Here is an 18,874-nt window from a genome sequence, read left to right on the forward strand (position 1 = left end):
GCTCCAGCATCCCCGCCACCCTGATCGGGATAAATGGCATGGATGGATGGACTCTTATTATTATTTTATCAAAGCACTGACAACATTTCATTTTTGTGTTTTTGTATTTTTCTTTTTTGTGTGTACATTGAGATCTGAGGCGAAAATAACAGTTTCTGCTGCTTTTCCTTGTTGTTTTTGTTTGTTTCGCAGGTGTCTGATAAATTTGCATTCAGCCTGTTTGACCTGGACTGGGATGTGTTCATGCAGCACATTGAGGGAGCCATCAACAGAGTCCCTGCTCTGGAGCAGACTGGCATCAAGTCTACTGTCTGTGGCCCCGGTATGCACACACACACACACACACACACACACACACACACACACACGGCTTCTTCCACAGTTAAACGACAATAACAACAATGACAAAAAAACCTCAGGAAGTCCAGATAAATTTATTCAAACTTCCCGTAGCTCCCCCGCGCCAAATTTTGAAGAGCCCTCACCCTAAAAGTGTTCTTTTCCTGTGACTAAAGAAGCGTCCCTTCTTCAAGAGGAAAACCACAGAGTATTAGAGAGGTCGTTTCAGCCAGCATGGTTTGTATGCTTCTGGCAGAAAGGATTATGCACACCTCAGTTCGGAATATTTCTCGCAAATCCGTCTTCTCTCAACAATCTGGTGGAGCCACAACTGCTGCACAACACCGTAAAAGAGGAATTTCCTCCCTCGTCCATTTTCTGCTTCACTGAGACCTGGCCGTGTGAGCTGATTCCAGATGAAGCCCTGCTGCAGTTGTCCGGCTTCCAGAACCAGACCCGGGAAACGGCACCGTTATGAAGATCTTGAATGCTGATCTAATTATGTCAAAATACCGCTGAAGTAACCTTCTCCTGACCTGGAGTCCGTTTCATTAACTTCAGATCTATTTTTTATTCTGCCTGGGATTTTGACCCTTTTAGCCTGTGTCCTCCAATAAGCCAGTGTACGTGACACGAAGCGGAGGTTTGCTGAAGGGGTAATGACAGTTGAAACAAAGAGCCCAGACTCTTAGCTAACCTTTTTTTTTGTTACTTTTAAAAAGCAAAGTTGAATCAGTAACAGCAATTAGACAGCAATTTATGTGCCCTTTATAGAATGAAGAAAGCTTGATCAGTGTTACACCACTGTAAAGGACACACACACACACACACACACACACATATATATATATATATATATATATATGTATGAATCAGGAACACTTTATTTGTCATTTCATTTCATGCACTTGCGCACACGAAAAGAAATGAAACATCATTTCCCCCAGCCCACAGCAGCGTAACACAAAGACAAAAATACACATCCAAAAACAACAAGAACTACAAGAACACATATATCCAAACTAACACATATATCCAAACTAGACAAAAAACAAAAACACTGTCCAAGAGAACGAACACCGGCCAGGATGACTGTGGGAACTGCCGGTCTGCATGGGCTAGCAGTTAGCTTAGCCTGCCCTGCTTCCGCATCCTGTCAGAACGCTCTTGGTGTTTCCTCTTCGGGTGCAGCTCCGGGTAGGACCGTGGTCCTTGAGCTCATCGGACGCAGAAGACCAAGCTCCCTCAGGCGATCCAATGCCAGCTGTCCCAGCTGGACACCTTCGACACACCTCCCTCCACTCCACACAACATCACTAAAAACACAGTTGAGGCTGGGCGAGGCGGCTGCCAGACCGCCCTCGATGTTATCGGAACCGCTGGTGCGTCTTGTCAGACTTGTGTATATATATATATATATATATATATATATATATATATGTGTGTGTGTGTGTGTGTGTGTGTATATATGTCTATATATAAATATATACACACATACACACACACATATATACACACATATGCATACATATACGTGTGTGTGTGTGTATATATATATACATATATACACACACACACATATGTATAAATGTATATATGTGTATGTGTAATATATATATATATATGCATACACACGCGCACACACACACACACACACACACACACACACACACACACACACACACACACACACACACCGGCCACTTTATTAGGCACACCTGTCCAACTGCTCGTTAACGCAAATTTCTAATCAGCCAATCACATGGCAGCAACTCAATGCATTTAGGCATATAGACATGGTCAAGACAATCTGCTGCAGTTCAAACCGAGCATCAGAATGGGGAAGAAAGGTGATTTAAGTGACTTTGAACGTGGCATGGTTGTTGGTGCCAGACGGGCTGTCTGAGTATTTCAGAAACTGCTGATCTACTGGGATTTTCACGCACAACCATCTCTAGGGTTTTCAGAGAATGGTCCGAAAAAGAGAAAATATCCAGTGAGCGGCAGTTCTGTGGGTGAAAATGCCTTGTTGATGCCAGAGGTCAGAGGAGAATGGCCAGACTGGTTCGAGCTGATAGAAAGGCAACAGTAACTCAAATAACCACTCATTACAACCGAGGTATGCAGAAGAGCATCTCTGAACGCACAACACGTCGAACCTTGAGGCAGATGGACTACAGCAGCAGAAGACCACACCGGGTGCTACTCCTGTCAGCTAAGAACAGGAAACTGAGGCTACAATTCGCACAGGCTCACCAAAATTGGACAATAGAAGATTGGAAAAACGTTGCCTGGTCTGATGAGTCTCGATTTCTGCTGCGACATTCGGATGGTAGGGTCAGAATTTGGCGTCAACAACATGAAAGCATGGATCCATCCTGCCTTGTATCAACGGTTCAGGCTGGTGGTGGTGGTGTAATGGTGTGGGGGATATTTTCTTGGCACACTTTGGGCCCCTTAGTACCAATTGAGCATCGTGTCAACGCCACAGCCTACCTGAGTATTGTTGCTGACCATGTCCATCTCTTTGTGACCACAGTGTTCCCATCTTCTGATGGCTACTTCCAGCAGGATAACGCGCCATGTCATAAAGCTCGAATCATCTCAGACTGGTTTCTTGAACATGACAATGAGTTCACTGTACTCAAATGGCCTCCACAGTCACCAGATCTCAATCCAATAGAGCACCTTTGGGATGTGGTGGACCGGGAGATTTGCATCATGGATGTGCAGCCGACAAATCTGCAGCAACTGCGTGATGCTATCATGTCAATATGGACCAAACTCTCTGAGGAATGTTTCCAGTACCTTGTTGAATCTATGCCACGAAGGATTAAGGCAGTTCTGAAGGCAAAAGGGGGTCCAACCCGGTACTAGCAAGGTGTACCTAATAAAGTGGCCAGTGAGTGTATATATATATATATATATATATATATATATATATATATATAAAACTTTGTAAAACACAGCGGTAGGGAAAGTGCTCAACAAATAAGGAGCAGAATAATCCAGTTAGTCAAGTCAATTCTTTATGAGACAGTACAAGCCTGTTTCATGCCATAAGCGATCATCAGCTGTATATATAAATACATAATCCTTCTCCTCTGTGTGGCTCTGAGATTTTCAGATTGCACTATGCCTCATCTTACCCTTACCTACAGGCAGAAATTGAAATCTGTCAAACTTGTTGTCACCAAAGTGGAAGGATGGACCATCACAGCCACACAACAGTTACATGGCTTCTTTAACTGTGAAGAGTTGATTGTCCCGAGAAATGCTGCAGCAGCCTGGATGAATCCACGGGCACTGTAATTTAGCACAAAAGTTTGTATGACGACATCTACCTCCCCACATTGACCCAGGTTAAATAAAGCATCGGCAAGCCCTGGCTCACAGCAAAGCTCAGGCATTTCTGCTGGGAAAAGGAGCAAACCTACATTATTAAAGATAAAAACCTTTACAAAGAGGTCAACTGCAGACTGGAGATTGGAATCAGAGTTGCAAATCAGAGTTTTTCTAAGAGATTCATGCCATGTCCCCACTAACACAGATACATTTGAAAACATCGTTTTTTCCATAGTTTTGGCCTTCCACCCATATTAAGCCACATCTTTTTTCGACCACCGAAATCTTTTCAACTGGGAGTAATATAGAGTATATGCAGTTATATAGTGAGTGGGTTACAAAAACGCCGGTATGGTCTTTAAGTGTTTTTCTGTTGTTTTGCTGTTTCCATGTGGATTGTGAAATTTTCACAAAAGGATCTCAGACGTTTAACCCATTTATACATGAAAACAGCGTTTTCCCTTTACTCCTGGTTAGTGTGGACATGGCATTCGAAAACATTTTCAAGCTAACGAGTCAATGCGGAATAATGTTCAAGAAATCACCAAGTCCAAGAGGAAGATCTCTCCAAACACACAGCCATGGATGTCTTTCAGTTATGGAACAATCTCATTGAGTCCTCTAGATTGTATATACTGAAGGGTAATTTGGGTGCTTCCACCCCATCAGTTCTGCCTTCCATAACCCAGTTTCACCACTCATCTCCCGATTACCTCCTCCCTCCTGGTACACTGTCTTCAATCTTTCTGTCAATTGCTCAGATCTTCTCAGCCCTCCATTCTGCCTGCCTCCCTTCCAACTATGCTCAATAAGTGTGATGTCAATATACTCTTCAACAGACAGACAGTTTCTGGCCTGGACTTTGTCTCCTCGGCCACGTTAAAGTACAGAGCTGATCAACGCTAGGCCTTTGCTCCATTTCCACCTGTTTCAAAAGGACTACAAATGTTCCACTCTCCAACAATCCAGGGGTCATCTTTTTAAATTCCTGGTTCCCTGACCTATGTGCTCATTATGATCTTTGAGAAACTTGTTCTGCCCCAACCACAGATGTGCTGAAATGAAATCGTAATTTCTTTTTGCTGCTCAGCGACCTGATCACTGCAGATGAGTGTGGTTGATGCCTTGGAGTTGCTGTGCCTACTGAAAGACACATTTGTGACATCAAATTTCCATCATGTGGCATTTCTCTACTCGCTCAAGCAGCTTGTTTAAGTGCCATTCCTCTAAATCCAAATCTTTTTTGACAAATTTAACAAAGAATGCGTTAAACAACAAAATGAACTATGTATAAATATTTGTCAGTAAACTGTTCATATTAGCCAAATGTTCAAAAGTGCTCGAACCAAACTGGTTGGTTTTTAGAGGATTTGGGTTTGAGGGTTTTTACTGTAGATGCAAATGCCCCTTTCACCAAGGTACACCATGAAAGGCCAACTTCATTATCCCAGTGAAAAGGCAGCTAATATTGCTTAGCACATCTGTAAAACCACACTCCCCCCTGCTAGACCCCTTGCAGTTATCTTACAAAGCCATGGAGGATGTAATCGACATGAGCCTTCAATTCATCAGACAGTTGCTTGATAGCCGGGGAACCTTATACAGGTTCCTGTTCATGGTCTTATGCTCAGAGTTCAGTCATACCTGGGCTTCTATGGACCAGGCTCTCCAAACTGATAGTATCAGACCTCATCAGTCAGCAGTAAATCTTAGAAGGACCCTTTTAATGTTGTAAGGACCTCTGTAAAGCTCCTGGGACTTGCTGGCAGTACAACACTAAGACTCATGCAGGACACTGAGGAAATGGCATACTTACAGGAAGATGAGCAGCTGGTTTCCCAGTACAGCGAAATCAAAACATGGTGCTCTGAAGTGCTGAGGGTTCTACAACTCAGTGATGCCTTCTCACCCCACTCCCAGTGATGCCTTCTCACCCCACTCCCCATCTGCTCCCCCCTTAAATAGTCAATTCAATCTTGGAAAGTTCATTCAGGAAGCTTTTATTGTGGAATACTATTACGAGAGTCATTTCTTTAGCCTCAGCTATACCCTTTGACGTTTTGTGGAGCTGTTTGAGTGCGCCCTCTCTGAGCACAGTCGGTTCTCATAGGTTGAGGGTGTGTAGCCTCTGTTCACCAGACAGTTGGTTAAATACGCTCCTCTGTAATGGTGCATTCACGTGGAGTCCGGTAAACGGCAGATGGCAAACCGGAAGTCAATATTGTGGGTGAGAGCAGGACGGTAAAATCAGATGACACCGGCAAATTATGCTAACTATGACAATGGCAGATGCCACTGCTGTCAAAAGTTACAATATTTTAATTTTTTGCCATCCTAAGTTACGTAGCACATCACATAACAGAAAAGATTGCATACCAACACAGGGATTGCCTGTTCGAATCCCCGTGTTACCTCTGGCTTGGTCAGGCATCCCTACAAACACAATTGGCCGTGTCTGTGGGTGGAAAGCCGGATGTGGGTATATGTGTCCTGGTCACTGCACTAGTGCCTCCTCTGGTCGGTCGGGGAACTGGGGGGAATAGCGTGATCCTCCCACGTGCTACATCCCCCGGCGAAACTCCTCACTGTCCGGTGAAAAGAAGCAGCTGGTGACTCCACATGTATTGGAGGAGGCATGTGGTAGTCTGCAGCCCTCTCTAGATCTGCAGATGGGGTGAAGCAACGACTGGGGTGGCTCGGAAGGGTGGGGTATTTGGCCAAGTACAATTGGAGAGAAAAAAGAGGAACCCCCCCCCCCAAAAAAAAGAAAAAAAGATTGCAACACATGATTTACATTTGACTGAATCTTTAACATCAGTAGCTTAGCAGTCAGTCATGCGAAAATCCACGGAACCACAAACTCCTTTGGGGGTTCCTGGATTAAAGAAATTTAACCTGAGCAGACAACGATGGCCCATTTATACACAGGCATTATAGCAGTGTGGTTCATGCCAGTCAGGTCACGGGACAGAGACAGATTATGGTGCATCATCCAGTAGTGCTGAATGAAGCTCATCCGCTGTTACTTGCCCACACATCCATGACCTCGGACACAAAGCTCAGGTATTGGCTGAGCAAAATATACTCCAACCTCTCTTAACCTCACATAATCACATAATCCACGCTCTCCTGTCTGGAGAGGGATTCTGGACAGTACAACTAGGCACAAGAATAGCTTTTCCCCCTCAGCCGCTACCTTTCATCAAACTCTACATACACAAACTCTTACTTACATATCCTTCTAAACCCTCTCACTGATCGCATTCACAACTTCTGCACCACAGTGCACATCCCTGCGTAAAGCTCCGGACCCAGTGCCATACTCCTCCCATCTGCATTCTAGAGCTGTAAAATAAATATGAGAAATAAAAGTTTCTATTGCTAGAATTACTTCAACTTGACCATTTCTTGTGATCTTATGGTTGTAAATGGTCTGCGTAGGTTTGTGTTAGGGTTAAGATGCTGTGCAAACTTACTTTATTTATCAAAGTTATTCTGATTCCAAAATGAATTACAGGAACAAGCTAAAAATATGTTTGATTCACTGTGTGTCAATGCCTCTACCCAGACTGTCACGTTGCAGAAATAATTGTGCGAGTGAGTCTGAAGCTGTGTTGATGATCTGTCTGATAAGTTGCAGTATTGGACTTGATTTTTCATCATCACAGCCCTGTTCCGCGTTGATATCTTTTATCTTCTTCAATGACGCTCACACACACACACGCACACGCACGCACACACACACACACACACACACACACACACACACACACACACACACACGCACACACACACATGCCCACATACAGATGAGAATAAAAGCGGAATGGTGAAATAAACAAAGAAATAAGAGGAACAGGAGAGACTGAAGCAGATGAAGACAAGGAGGAAGTCAGAGATGAGGACTGACATAGACATAAAGGAATCCAAAAACAGTAAAGGCTGTGACATGTAGACATGTAGGGAGAGGTAGGATGATAGGAGAAGTGAAAAGACTTGGGGGGATGGAGACGTTGCGCTGTGAGCACAGCGTCTCCCTGCTGTGAGACTAACAGTGTGTTTCATTCTGACTGTTGGGTTTACATGGTGTACTGCTAAGCATGGAGGTGTCTGACATGCTAAAACCTGCAACTTGTTGGTAGAGCGAGCACTCTAGCATGTGTGTTTGTGTGTGTGTGTGTATGTGTGTGTTTGTGTGTTTGTGGTTATGTGTGTTTGTGTGTATGTGTGTTTGTTTGTAGTTATGTGTGTGTATGTGTGTGTATGTATGTGTATGTGTGTGTACGTGTGTGTGTACGTGTGTGTGTGTTTGTGTTTGTGTGTGTGTGGTTGTCTGTGGTTGTGTGTGTTTGTGTGCGTGTGCATGTGTGTTTGTGTGTGTGGTTGTTTGTGTATGGTAAGTGCATGTGTGTGTATGGTGAGTGTGCATGTGTATGTTTGTGTGTGTGTGTGTGTGTGTGTGTGTGTGTGTGTGTGTGTGTGTGTGTGTGTGCGCGCGCGTGTGTGTGTGTGCGCGTGCGTGCGTGCGTGTTTAGTCACGTAGCAGCAGCTTTGGGGAAATCTACCTAACCTTGACAATATCTCTATGTTTTTGGAAAATCTCTTAAATTGATTTTTCCCTTTGCCTGAAAATAAAAATAAACATGAGCATCATGTGTGTGTTTCTGGGGCTGTGCTGCCTGAGGTATGAGTGAGGTGTGAGTGAGGTGTGAGTGAGGTATGAGTGAGGTGTGAGTGAGGTATGAGTGAGGTGTGAGTGAGGTATGAGTGAGGTGTGAGTGAGGTGTGAGTGAGGTGTGAGTGAGGTATGAGTGAGGTGTGAGTGAGGTATGAGTGAGGTGTGAGTGAGGTATGAGTGAGGTGTGAGTGAGGTATGAGTGAGGTATGAGTGAGGTATGAGTGAGGTGTGAGTGAGGGGTGAGTGAGGTATGAGTGAGGTGTGAGTGAGGTATGAGTGAGGTGTGAGTGAGGTATGAGTGAGGTGTGAGTGAGGTGTGAGTGAGGTATGAGTGAGGTGTGAGTGAGGTGTGAGTGAGGGGTGAGTGAGGTATGAGTGAGGTGTGAGTGAGGTGTGAGTGAGGTATGAGTGAGGTGTGAGTGAGGTGAGTGAGGTGAGTGAGGTATGAATGAGGTGTGAGTGAGGTGTGAGTGAGGTATGAATGACGTATGAGTGAGGTGTGAGTGAGGGGTGAGTGAGGTATGAGTGAGGTGTGAGTGAGGTGTGAGTGAGGTATGAGTGAGGTATGAGTGAGGTATGAGTGAGGTGTGAGTGAGGTATGAGTGAGGTGTGAGTGAGGTGTGAGTGAGGGGTGAGTGAGGTATGAGTGAGGTGTGAGTGAGGTGTGAGTGAGGTATGAGTGAGGTGTGAGTGAGGTGAGTGAGGTGAGTGAGGTATGAATGAGGTGTGAGTGAGGTGTGAGTGAGGTATGAATGACGTATGAGTGAGGTGTGAGTGAGGGGTGAGTGAGGTGTGAGTGAGGTGTGAGTGAGGTGTGAGTGAGGTATGAGTGAGGTATGAGTGAGGTATGAGTGAGGTGTGAGTGAGGTATGAGTGAGGTGTGAGTGAGGTGTGAGTGAGGGGTGAGTGAGGTATGAGTGAGGTGTGAGTGAGGTGTGAGTGAGGTATGAGTGAGGTGTGAGTGAGGTGAGTGAGGTGAGTGAGGTATGAATGAGGTGTGAGTGAGGTGTGAGTGAGGTATGAATGACGTATGAGTGAGGTGTGAGTGAGGGGTGAGTGAGGTGTGAGTGAGGGGTGAGTGAAGTATGAGTGAGGTGTGAGTGAGGTATGAGTGAGGGGTGAGTGAGGTGTGAGTGAGGTGTGAGTGAGGTATGAATGAGGTGTGAGTGAGGTGTGAGTGAGGGGTGAGTGAGGGGTGAGTGAGGTATGAGTGAGGTATGAATGAGGTGTGAGTGAGGGGTGAGTGAGGTGTGAGTGAGGTATGAGTGAGGGGTGAGTGAGGTGTGAGTGAGGGGTGAGTGAGGTATGAGTGAGGGGTGAGTGAGGTATGAGTGAGGGGTGAGTGAGGTGTGAGTGAGGGGTGAGTGAGGTATGAGTGAGGGGTGAGTGAGGGGTGAGTGAGGTGTGAGTGAGGGATGAGTGAGGTGTGAGTGAGGGGTGAGTGAGGTCTGAGTGAGGTGTGAGTGAGGGGTGAGTGAGGTGTGAGTGAGGGGTGAGTGAGGGGTGAGTGAGGTGTGAGTGAGGTGTGAGTGAGGGGTGAGTGAGGTCTGAGTGAGGTGTGAGTGAGGGGTGAGTGAGGTGTGAGTGAGGGGTGAGTGAGGGGTGAGTGAGGTGTGAGTGAGGGGTGAGTGAGGGATGAGTGAGGTATGAGTGAGGTGTGAGTGAGGTGTGAGTGAGGTATGAATGAGGTGTGAGTGAGGTGTGAGTGAGGGGTGAGTGAGGGGTGAGTGAGGGGTGAGTGAGGTATGAATGAGGTGTGAGTGAGGGGTGATTGAGGTGTGAGTGAGGTATGAATGAGGTATGAGTGAGGTGTGAGTGAGGGGTGATTGAGGTGTGAGTGAGGTGTGAGTGAGGTGTGAGTGAGGTATGAGTGAGGTGTGAGTGAGGTATGAGTGAGGTGTGAGTGAGGTATGAGTGAGGGGTGAGTGAGGTGAGTGAGGTGAGTGAGGTATGAATGAGGTGTGAGTGAGGTATGAATGAGGTATGAGTGAGGTGTGAGTGAGGGGTGAGTGAGGGGTGAGTGAAGTATGAGTGAGTTGTGAGTGAGGTGTGAGTGAGGTATGAGTGAGGGGTGAGTGAGGTGTGAGTGAGGTGTGAGTGAGGTATGAATGAGGTGTGAGTGAGGTGTGAGTGAGGGGTGAGTGAGGGGTGAGTGAGGTATGAATGAGGTGTGAGTGAGGGGTGAGTGAGGTGTGAGTGAGGTATGAGTGAGGGGTGAGTGAGGGGTGAGTGAGGTATGAGTGAGGGGTGAGTGAGGTATGAGTGAGGGGTGAGTGAGGTGTGAGTGAGGGGTGAGTGAGGTGTGAGTGAGGGGTGAGTGAGGGGTGAGTGAGGTGTGAGTGAGGGATGAGTGAGGTGTGAGTGAGGGGTGAGTGAGGTCTGAGTGAGGTGTGAGTGAGGGGTGAGTGAGGTGTGAGTGAGGGGTGAGTGAGGGGTGAGTGAGGTGTGAGTGAGGTGTGAGTGAGGGGTGAGTGAGGTCTGAGTGAGGTGTGAGTGAGGGGTGAGTGAGGTGTGAGTGAGGGGTGAGTGAGGGGTGAGTGAGGTGTGAGTGAGGGGTGAGTGAGGGATGAGTGAGGTATGAGTGAGGTGTGAGTGAGGTGTGAGTGAGGGGTGAGTGAGGGGTGAGTGAGGGGTGAGTGAGGTATGAATGAGGTGTGAGTGAGGGGTGATTGAGGTGTGAGTGAGGTATGAATGAGGTATGAGTGAGGTGTGAGTGAGGGGTGATTGAGGTGTGAGTGAGGTGTGAGTGAGGGGTGAGTGAGGTATGAATGAGGTGTGAGTGAGGTGTGAGTGAGGGGTGAGTGAGGGGTGAGTGAGGTATGAGTGAGGTGTGAGTGAGGTGTGAGTGAGGTATGAGTGAGGTGTGAGTGAGGTGAGTGAGGTGAGTGAGGTATGAATGAGGTGTGAGTGAGGTGTGAGTGAGGTGTGAGTGAGGTATGAGTGAGGTGTGAGTGAGGTGAGTGAGGTGAGTGAGGTATGAATGAGGTGTGAGTGAGGTGTGAGTGAGGTATGAGTGAGGTGTGAGTGAGGTGTGAGTGAGGTGTGAGTGAGGTATGAGTGAGGTATGAGTGAGGTGTGAGTGAGGTGTGAGTGAGGTATGAGTGAGGTGTGAGTGAGGTGTGAGTGAGGTATGAGTGAGGTGTGAGTGAGGTGAGTGAGGTGAGTGAGGTATGAATGAGGTATGAGTGAGGTGTGAGTGAGGGGTGAGTGAGGTGTGTGTGAGGGGTGAGTGAAGTATGAGCGAGTTGTGAGTGAGGTGTGAGAGAGGTATGAGTGAGGGGTGAGTGAGGTGTGAGTGAGGTGTGAGTGAGGTATGAATGTGGTGTGAGTGAGGTGCGAGTGAGGGGTGAGTGAGGGGTGAGTGAGGTATGAGTGAGGTATGAATGAGGTGTGAGTGAGGTGTGAATGAGGGGTGAGTGAGGTGTGAGTGAGGTATGAGTGAGGCGTGAGTGAGGGGTGAGTGAGGGGTGAGTGAGGGGTGAGTGACGTGTGAGTGAGGTGTGAGTGAGGGGTGAGTGAGGTATGAGTGAGGTATGAGTGAGGTGTGAGTGAGGGGTGTGTGAGGGTTGAGTGAGGTGTGAGTGAGGTGTGAGTGAGGGGTGAGTGAGGGGTGTGTGAGGGTTGAGTGAGGTGTGAGTGAGGTGTGAGTGAGGTATGAGTGAGGTGTGAGTGAGGTATGAGTGAGGGGTGAGTGAGGTGTGAGTGAGGGGTGAGTGAGGGGTGAGTGAGGTATGAGTGAGGGGTGAGTGAGGTATGAGTGAAGTGTGAGTGAGGGGTGTGTGAGGGGTGAGTGAGGTATGAGTGAGGGGTGAGTGAGGGGTGAGTGAGGGGTGAGTGAGGGGTGAGTGAGGTATGAGTGAGGTGTGAGTGAGGGGTGAGTGAGGGGTGAGTGAGGTATGAGTGAGGGGTGAGTGAGGGGTGAGTGAGGGGTGAGTGAGGGGTGAGTGAGGGGTGAGTGAGGTATGAGTGAAGTGTGAGTGAGGGGTGTGTGAGGGTTGAGTGAGGTGTGAGTGAGGTGTGAGTGAGGGGTGAGTGAGGTGTGAGTGAGGGGTGAGTGAGGTGTGAGTGAGGGGTGTGTGAGGGTTGAGTGAGGTGTGAGTGAGGGGTGTGTGAGGGTTGAGTGAGGTGTGAGTGAGGTGTGAGTGAGGGATGAGTGAGGTGTGAGTGAGGGGTGAGTGAGGGGTGAGTGAGGGATGAGTGAGGTGTGAGTGAGGGGTGAGTGAGGTGTGAGTGAGGGGTGAGTGAGGTGTGGACAGGAGATGAAAAGACTTTGCTGAAATGAATGAATGATCATTTCTGCGAGCTTGAGTTTGTAAAGTTAAGTAAAGTTTACTGACACAGGCCTCAGACAGCTGCAGTCTCAGTCAGGGCTTCACAAACTCTTCACTAGGACCCTGGAGGGACCTGGAGACCAGTTGTATGATTGTATTTTTACTAGGGGAAAATCTCTGTCTGGTGAGCTTACTTTTAAAGTATGCCTTGTGTTTTTTCCGTAGAGTCGTTCACGGCAGACCACAAGCCTCTGATGGGGGAGGCTCCAGAGGTCAGAGGCTTCTTCCTGGGGTGCGGCTTCAACAGTGCCGGTAAGTGATGGAGGGATGAGTGGGCGGATGAACGACTAGGATGACACATTTAAGTGACAGCAACGCAGTTAAAGAGAGGTAGAGGTTCTGGTGGAGTCTTCCTCGGCTGCTGCCTCCTCATCAGCGGTGATCAGCTGTGTGAGTTCAGGTGGTTTAGCAGCATTATTTCAGCCCTGCTTCACATTCCTCTTAACGTGGTTGTCAACACAGGAAGTGCACCTCAAAGGTGTGTTAAAATGTGTTTTAACTATGAAGTCCCAACAATATAATTTATAGGTTGTGTGTGTGTGTGTGTGTGTGTGTGTGTGTGTGTGTGTGTGTGTGTTTGTATGTGTTTGTGTGTGTGTGTGATTGTGTGTGTTTGTGTGTGTTTTTGTGTTTATGTGTATGTATTTGTATGTATTTGTGTTTGTGTGGTTGCGTATTTGTGTGGTTGTGTATATGTTTGTGTGTGAGTGCTTGCATGTGTGTGTGTGTGTGTGTGTGTGTGTGTGTGGAGATTAGGGAGTTAGAAGAACAAAATAATTGGCTGAAGTCTGCAGGTTTAAGTGAGGAAAGTAAATGAGGACATGGCTACAATATCATGCAGTCATGAAATCAAATAGTTTCACATCTTTGATGGTATGATAATTTTCTGCTTCCGGTGTGGGAAGATGGCGGCGCAAATTCACGTTTGCGGCGGCCTCACCCAGTACCGTCCGTGCAGTGTCTTCGTCCACATCTGCATCTAAGTTTTGTCTTGGTTTGATGGCTGGGAGAGCTGGCGCTGGATCGGCTGGGAGAGCTTGGTCTGCTGCATCCTCTGGGCCCAGGGACCACGGCCCTGACCGGAGCTGTGCCCAAAGAGGAAACATCGAGGGCGGTCTGACAGGACACGGAAGCGGGGGCAAGCTAAGCTAACTGCTAGCCCATGCAGACCGGCAGTTCTGACAGTCATCCTGGCTGGCGTTCGTTCTCTGGACGGAGATACGTGCAAGTGCATGAAATGAAATGACAAAAGTGTTCCAGATTTCTGATCATATTTTGATAATATTTTTGTAATATTTTGGATCCAAATCCCAGTTTATCAGTTTACCAAACGTTCATCGCACTAATTTGCCACATAACTGCCATCTCCTCCCTCCTGCAGTTGGTAGATTACTCTCTGCCTGAAAAGTGTTACAGTTTTTAAACAGATGTGGCGCACAGAAAAACAGAAAAAGCCTGTGAATTTATCGGCTCAATAAAAAACGGCATGCCTTGACATCTACTCAGCCCTCAAGGGACCAATGGAGCGGAAAGGCAAATGGGTCATAGGACTCTTCCAAATAAAGTGTGGATACAAAACAGATTACAGTGGACCTGTAGAAGAATCCGGAAGTGAGAGGGGAGAAAGAGAGACGGGATGGTGTTTTTCTCCTGTTCTGACCTATCCCTCACCAATCTCTGTGGACCCTCTCAGGGTACACATGAATAATGGAGTGCTCTTCCCTTTTCACTGGATTCATGGACACACACACACACACACACACACACACACACACACACACACACACACACACACACACACACACACAGCAGTGCCCCCAAGTTATTCAAATTATACACGCACAGATGAGTTAAACTGTGATGAGACGGGGGGGGGGGGGGGGGGCTGGAGTATCTCAGTGGTCAGAAATGGGGGGGGGGGTAGGAAGACAGATAGATGGAGGAGTGAGTCAAGCCGTCGGTGCTAACAGACAGATGAGAAGCAGACAGAGCAGCTGAACACCGGGTCAGACGCCACCGTCGGCCTGAGCAGGCTCAGGGCATCAGAGAGTGGCAGGGCCGTGATGCATAACCATGTATCTGTGTCAGCTACGCCAGCACAGACTCTACCTCTCTTGTTCTCACCCTGCATCATTCTCTTCCTCTCGTCATTCTCTTCCTCTCGTCATTCTCTTCCTCTCGTCATTCTCTTCCTCTCAGACACACACTCGCTCTCCCGCTCTCTCTCCTCTCCCCAAGATGCAGCCCACATCAGAGCATGCTGCCCCAGAACTATCTGACAGAGTCTGATGCCAGCTCTTTACTAATCACTGATGGCCTCTCTCTCTCTCTCTCTCTCTCTCTCTCTCTCTCTCTCTCTCTCTCTCTCTCTATCTTGCTCTCTTTCTCTCGCTCTGTCTTTCTCTCTGTCTCTCTCTCTCTTGCTCTCCGTCTCTCTCTCTGTCTCTCTCTATTTTCTTTTCTTCTCATCTGCTGGAGTGTGCACTCCCTCTTTCTTTCTTTCTTTCTTTCTTCCTCCCTTTCTTCCTCCCTTCCTTCCTCCCTTCCTTCCTTCCTTCCTTCCTTCCTTCCTTCCTTCCTTCCTTCCTTCCTTCCTTCCTTCCTTCCTTCCTTCCTTCCTTCCTTCCTTCCTTTCTTTCTTTCTTTCTTCCCTTCCTTCCTTCCTTCCTTCCTGCCTTCCTGCCATCCTTCCTTCCTTCCTTCCTTTCTTCCTTCCTTCCTTTCTTTCTTTCTTGCTTTATTTTTCCTCCCTTCCTCCCTCCCTTCCTTCCTTTCTTTATTTTTCCTTCCTTTCTTTCTTCCTTTCTTTCTTTTTTCCTTTTTTCCTTTTTCCCTCCTTCCTTTCTTTAGTCGACTGGGACAGTGCACATTAATGAACATTGCTGTAAATATGCCAGAGTTAGCCAAAGGCTAATTTTCACAAGTAGTCTGTAGCCAGATGTTACAATATGCGCCCTAAAAGTAAAAAAAACAAACAAAAAAACAAAACAAAAAACAAGAATGGGAAAAAGGTAAAGCTAAAAACACAACTACTGGCATGGCGTGCAAGCAGGAACTCATGACAAAACATGAATGAAACTGCCGTGTCGCATGAGGGGATGTTAGTGTTAATACAGCTGATGTGGCGTGACAACACTGACAGCACAGCGCTAAGCAGCGTCAAGTGAATACAGATGAAGCGTGCAGCACAGGAGCATGTAGTTCATGAAGAAGCAACAGGGCTGCATTAATCAACGTCAAGCAAGTATTAGTTGAAGCGTGCGAGCAGTAGCCTGCAGAAGCATAGCACGCAACAGGACAACATGAAGAAGCGTTAAGCAAATATTAGTGGAAGCATGCAGGCAGTGCAGAGGCATGTCGGACATGATGCAAGAAATACACACAGCACATGGGAAACAACACGTGCATCACACTGAGAGAGCTACAACACAAAAAACAAGCCACGGCAAACAGCGCATGCAAGTCCAGTGTTTGGAGAAACAAAAAGACAAGTGTTGCAGGCAGACTGACGTTACAAAGTGGCAGCAGCAGAGAGGAAGTGGTTTCTAGTGCTGACAGATTCGACTATCGGTGAGCCACTGTTTTAAACGAGGACTAAATGGCAGGTATGTGTTGAGTCCCACTCTTGTGAGGCCCTGACAGACGGACTAAAGACACTTCTCCTAAGTGGAATAATGCAGTCCCCTCTTGTAACGCCTCTCCTGATCCAATATGAGTTTGTTCTCGTGCTAGCAAAATATGTGAGTGGTGGTGGTGGGGGGGGGGGCATACCATGTATGATTTTCAGGAATCAGGAACAATTTATTTGTCATTTCATCTCACGCACTACGTACACAAAAGAAACAGAATTCCGTTTCCCCAGCCCACGGCAGTGCAACACAAAAGACAAAAACACATATCCAAAACCCTTTAAAAACAGCTCCACCAAAAACAAGAACAGATGACAAAGCAAAAAAACCAAACAGACAAACAAACAAACAAACACAAACAGCCAACAACACAGTTGACCCAGTGCAACACATTCCAAAAACTCCACCGTCCAGAGAACGAACGCCAGCCAGGGTGACTGTCGGAACTGCTGGTCTGCTCGAGCTAGCAGTTAGCTTAGCCTGCCCCACTTCCTCGTCCTGCCAGCCTGCCCTCAGTGTTTCCTCTTCGGGCGCAACTCCAGGCAGGGCCGTGGTCCTTGGGCCCATTGGATGCAGTAGACCAGGCTCCCTCAGCCGATCCAACGCCACCTCTCCCAGCCAGACACCTTTGACACAACTCCCCCGCACTCCACACGACGACACAAACACAGACGTAGACAAAACACTGCACAGTGGATGGGGAGTCCGCCGCCAGACCGCCTCGGTGTTTCCTCTCGGGCAGGGCCGTGAGCTAGCAGTTAGCTTAGCCTGCCCCACTTCTGCATCCCTGTCAGACCGCCATTGTTGTTTCCTCTTCGGGCACAGCTCCGGGCAGGGCCATGGTCCCTGGGCCCACAGGACGCAGCAGACCAAGCTCTCTCAGCCGATCCAATGTTAGCTCTCCCAGCCATCAAACGAAGACACAAGCTTAGATGCAGACGTGGACAAAGACTGTATGGATGGTACTGGTTGAGGCCACCGCAAACATGAGTTCGCGCCGCCATCTTCCCACACTGGAATGTTTGTAGATAAGGCACACATTTACATGCCTGATCAGGTTTTCCCAGTTTAGGAGGCTATGTCATTATGCATGCTCAATAATCCAGGTAAGAAAATCAAAGAACGTTGAATCAGTTCATGTGGATGCAATGTTTATTGTCAGATACGTGTCATCTCTCATCTAAGTGACCTCTTCAGTCTCAACTGACTGCAGGTATCCCCACCCTTATAAACAATACAGTGGCATAACGACCAAAACCAATGACCAGTTTCATATGCAGATATGGGTGTGAGCATTAACTACAGTTTCAATGGTCATGTGTACTATTCACAGAGGATTTGGGAATGTTTGCAATCACAGCACTGTAAGATGGTGACAGATGTACTCTTTAACCCCCCCGTCTCAGTTCAGGGATGGTCGTTCCATCTATGTGAAGAGCTCACTTAGATGAGTGCTGAAGCATTTCTCTCGCAATAAAGGTTGTGTCGAGATGAACTGATTCAACTTTCTGTGGTTTAGGAGGCTATATTTCCCTGGGATTGCACAATTTTGGAAATAATTTGGTTTTTCCGCTAGACTTTTACCTGTCTGTTTATACAAAGACTGTACTGGTTTCAGTATGGTGTAGTTGGCCCGTGACCATCTCGTCAAACAGGAAGTCACGCGAGAGTACATCTTGGCTGCCCCAGTGAACATGTATTTTCCCGTGTATCTGAAACGGGCTAGATTTAATTTGATCCGTTTACAGCCTTTCTTTACCTGAGCCTTGACGTTAAGGTTGTAGTCTTATCACAACCTGCCACTTTTCTCCCGACACAAGAACATCTGGTTCTCCAGTGGAACCGTTTGTCTCCCTCTCGTGCTCTTGCTAGCCAGTCGTCCGCCCTGTCCTAGTCGGTCACTATCCCGGTTTCTTTCACAAAGCTGAGCAATCTTTACAAGAGCTCACTCAATATCCTTGTCACCGAAATGTTTTTCTGAAACATCACCCTTATGGTTCCTCTCATTGTCAAGAAAAGCGGATCGGCGGCCAGGGTGTTGAGTGGAGAAGGGTGTTGAGTGGAGAAGGTCTTCATGACAGCTTTTTACAGCTTTTCGTTATTGTTTAAGTTGCGGTATGGCACCAGTGTGCAAGCTGAAATTGGTATTGCTTCAGAAAGGTTGCATGCCAGACATTCAAAATTTGCGTCCTTGGAATGTAGTAGAACAGAAGTTCCAGTAGTCTACCCAGTAGTCTCTGTGTCTTTGTATCCGGCCTGGACCTTGGCACAGTGAGCTAGGAGCTGGTAGCACCGCTGGTGACAGTGACTTGATAATTACGACAAGAATATCCCACTGTGACGGCACAGCAAGAACTGGCCAAACACTTACCCCCTGGCTGATGCTTGTCTTTCTCACACCACACACTACACACACACACACACACACACTCTCTCTCTCTCTCTCTCTCTCCCTCTCTCTCTCCCTCTCTCTCTCCCTCTCTCTCCCTCTCTCTCTCGCTTTCAATGCCACCAATCCCCACACAGCAGGGACTTGATCCTTGAAGCCCACT

At 47.4% G+C, this 18,874-nt stretch overlaps 1 protein-coding gene across 1 annotated transcript in view; it reads left to right on the top strand.

Moving 5' to 3' along the window:
• Positions 1–18,874, top strand: part of sardh (sarcosine dehydrogenase) — a 95,655-nt gene that overhangs the window by 26,630 nt on the left and 50,151 nt on the right. The window contains exons 9-10 of the mRNA XM_056290933.1: positions 193–322; positions 12,859–12,945. Of these exons, the coding sequence (XP_056146908.1) occupies positions 193–322; positions 12,859–12,945 (217 nt within the window). The remainder of the gene's footprint in view (positions 1–192; positions 323–12,858; positions 12,946–18,874) is intronic.

This window comes from Lampris incognitus, chromosome 12 (genome assembly GCF_029633865.1).
Source record: "Lampris incognitus isolate fLamInc1 chromosome 12, fLamInc1.hap2, whole genome shotgun sequence".
Taxonomy (NCBI): domain Eukaryota; kingdom Metazoa; phylum Chordata; class Actinopteri; order Lampriformes; family Lampridae; genus Lampris; species Lampris incognitus.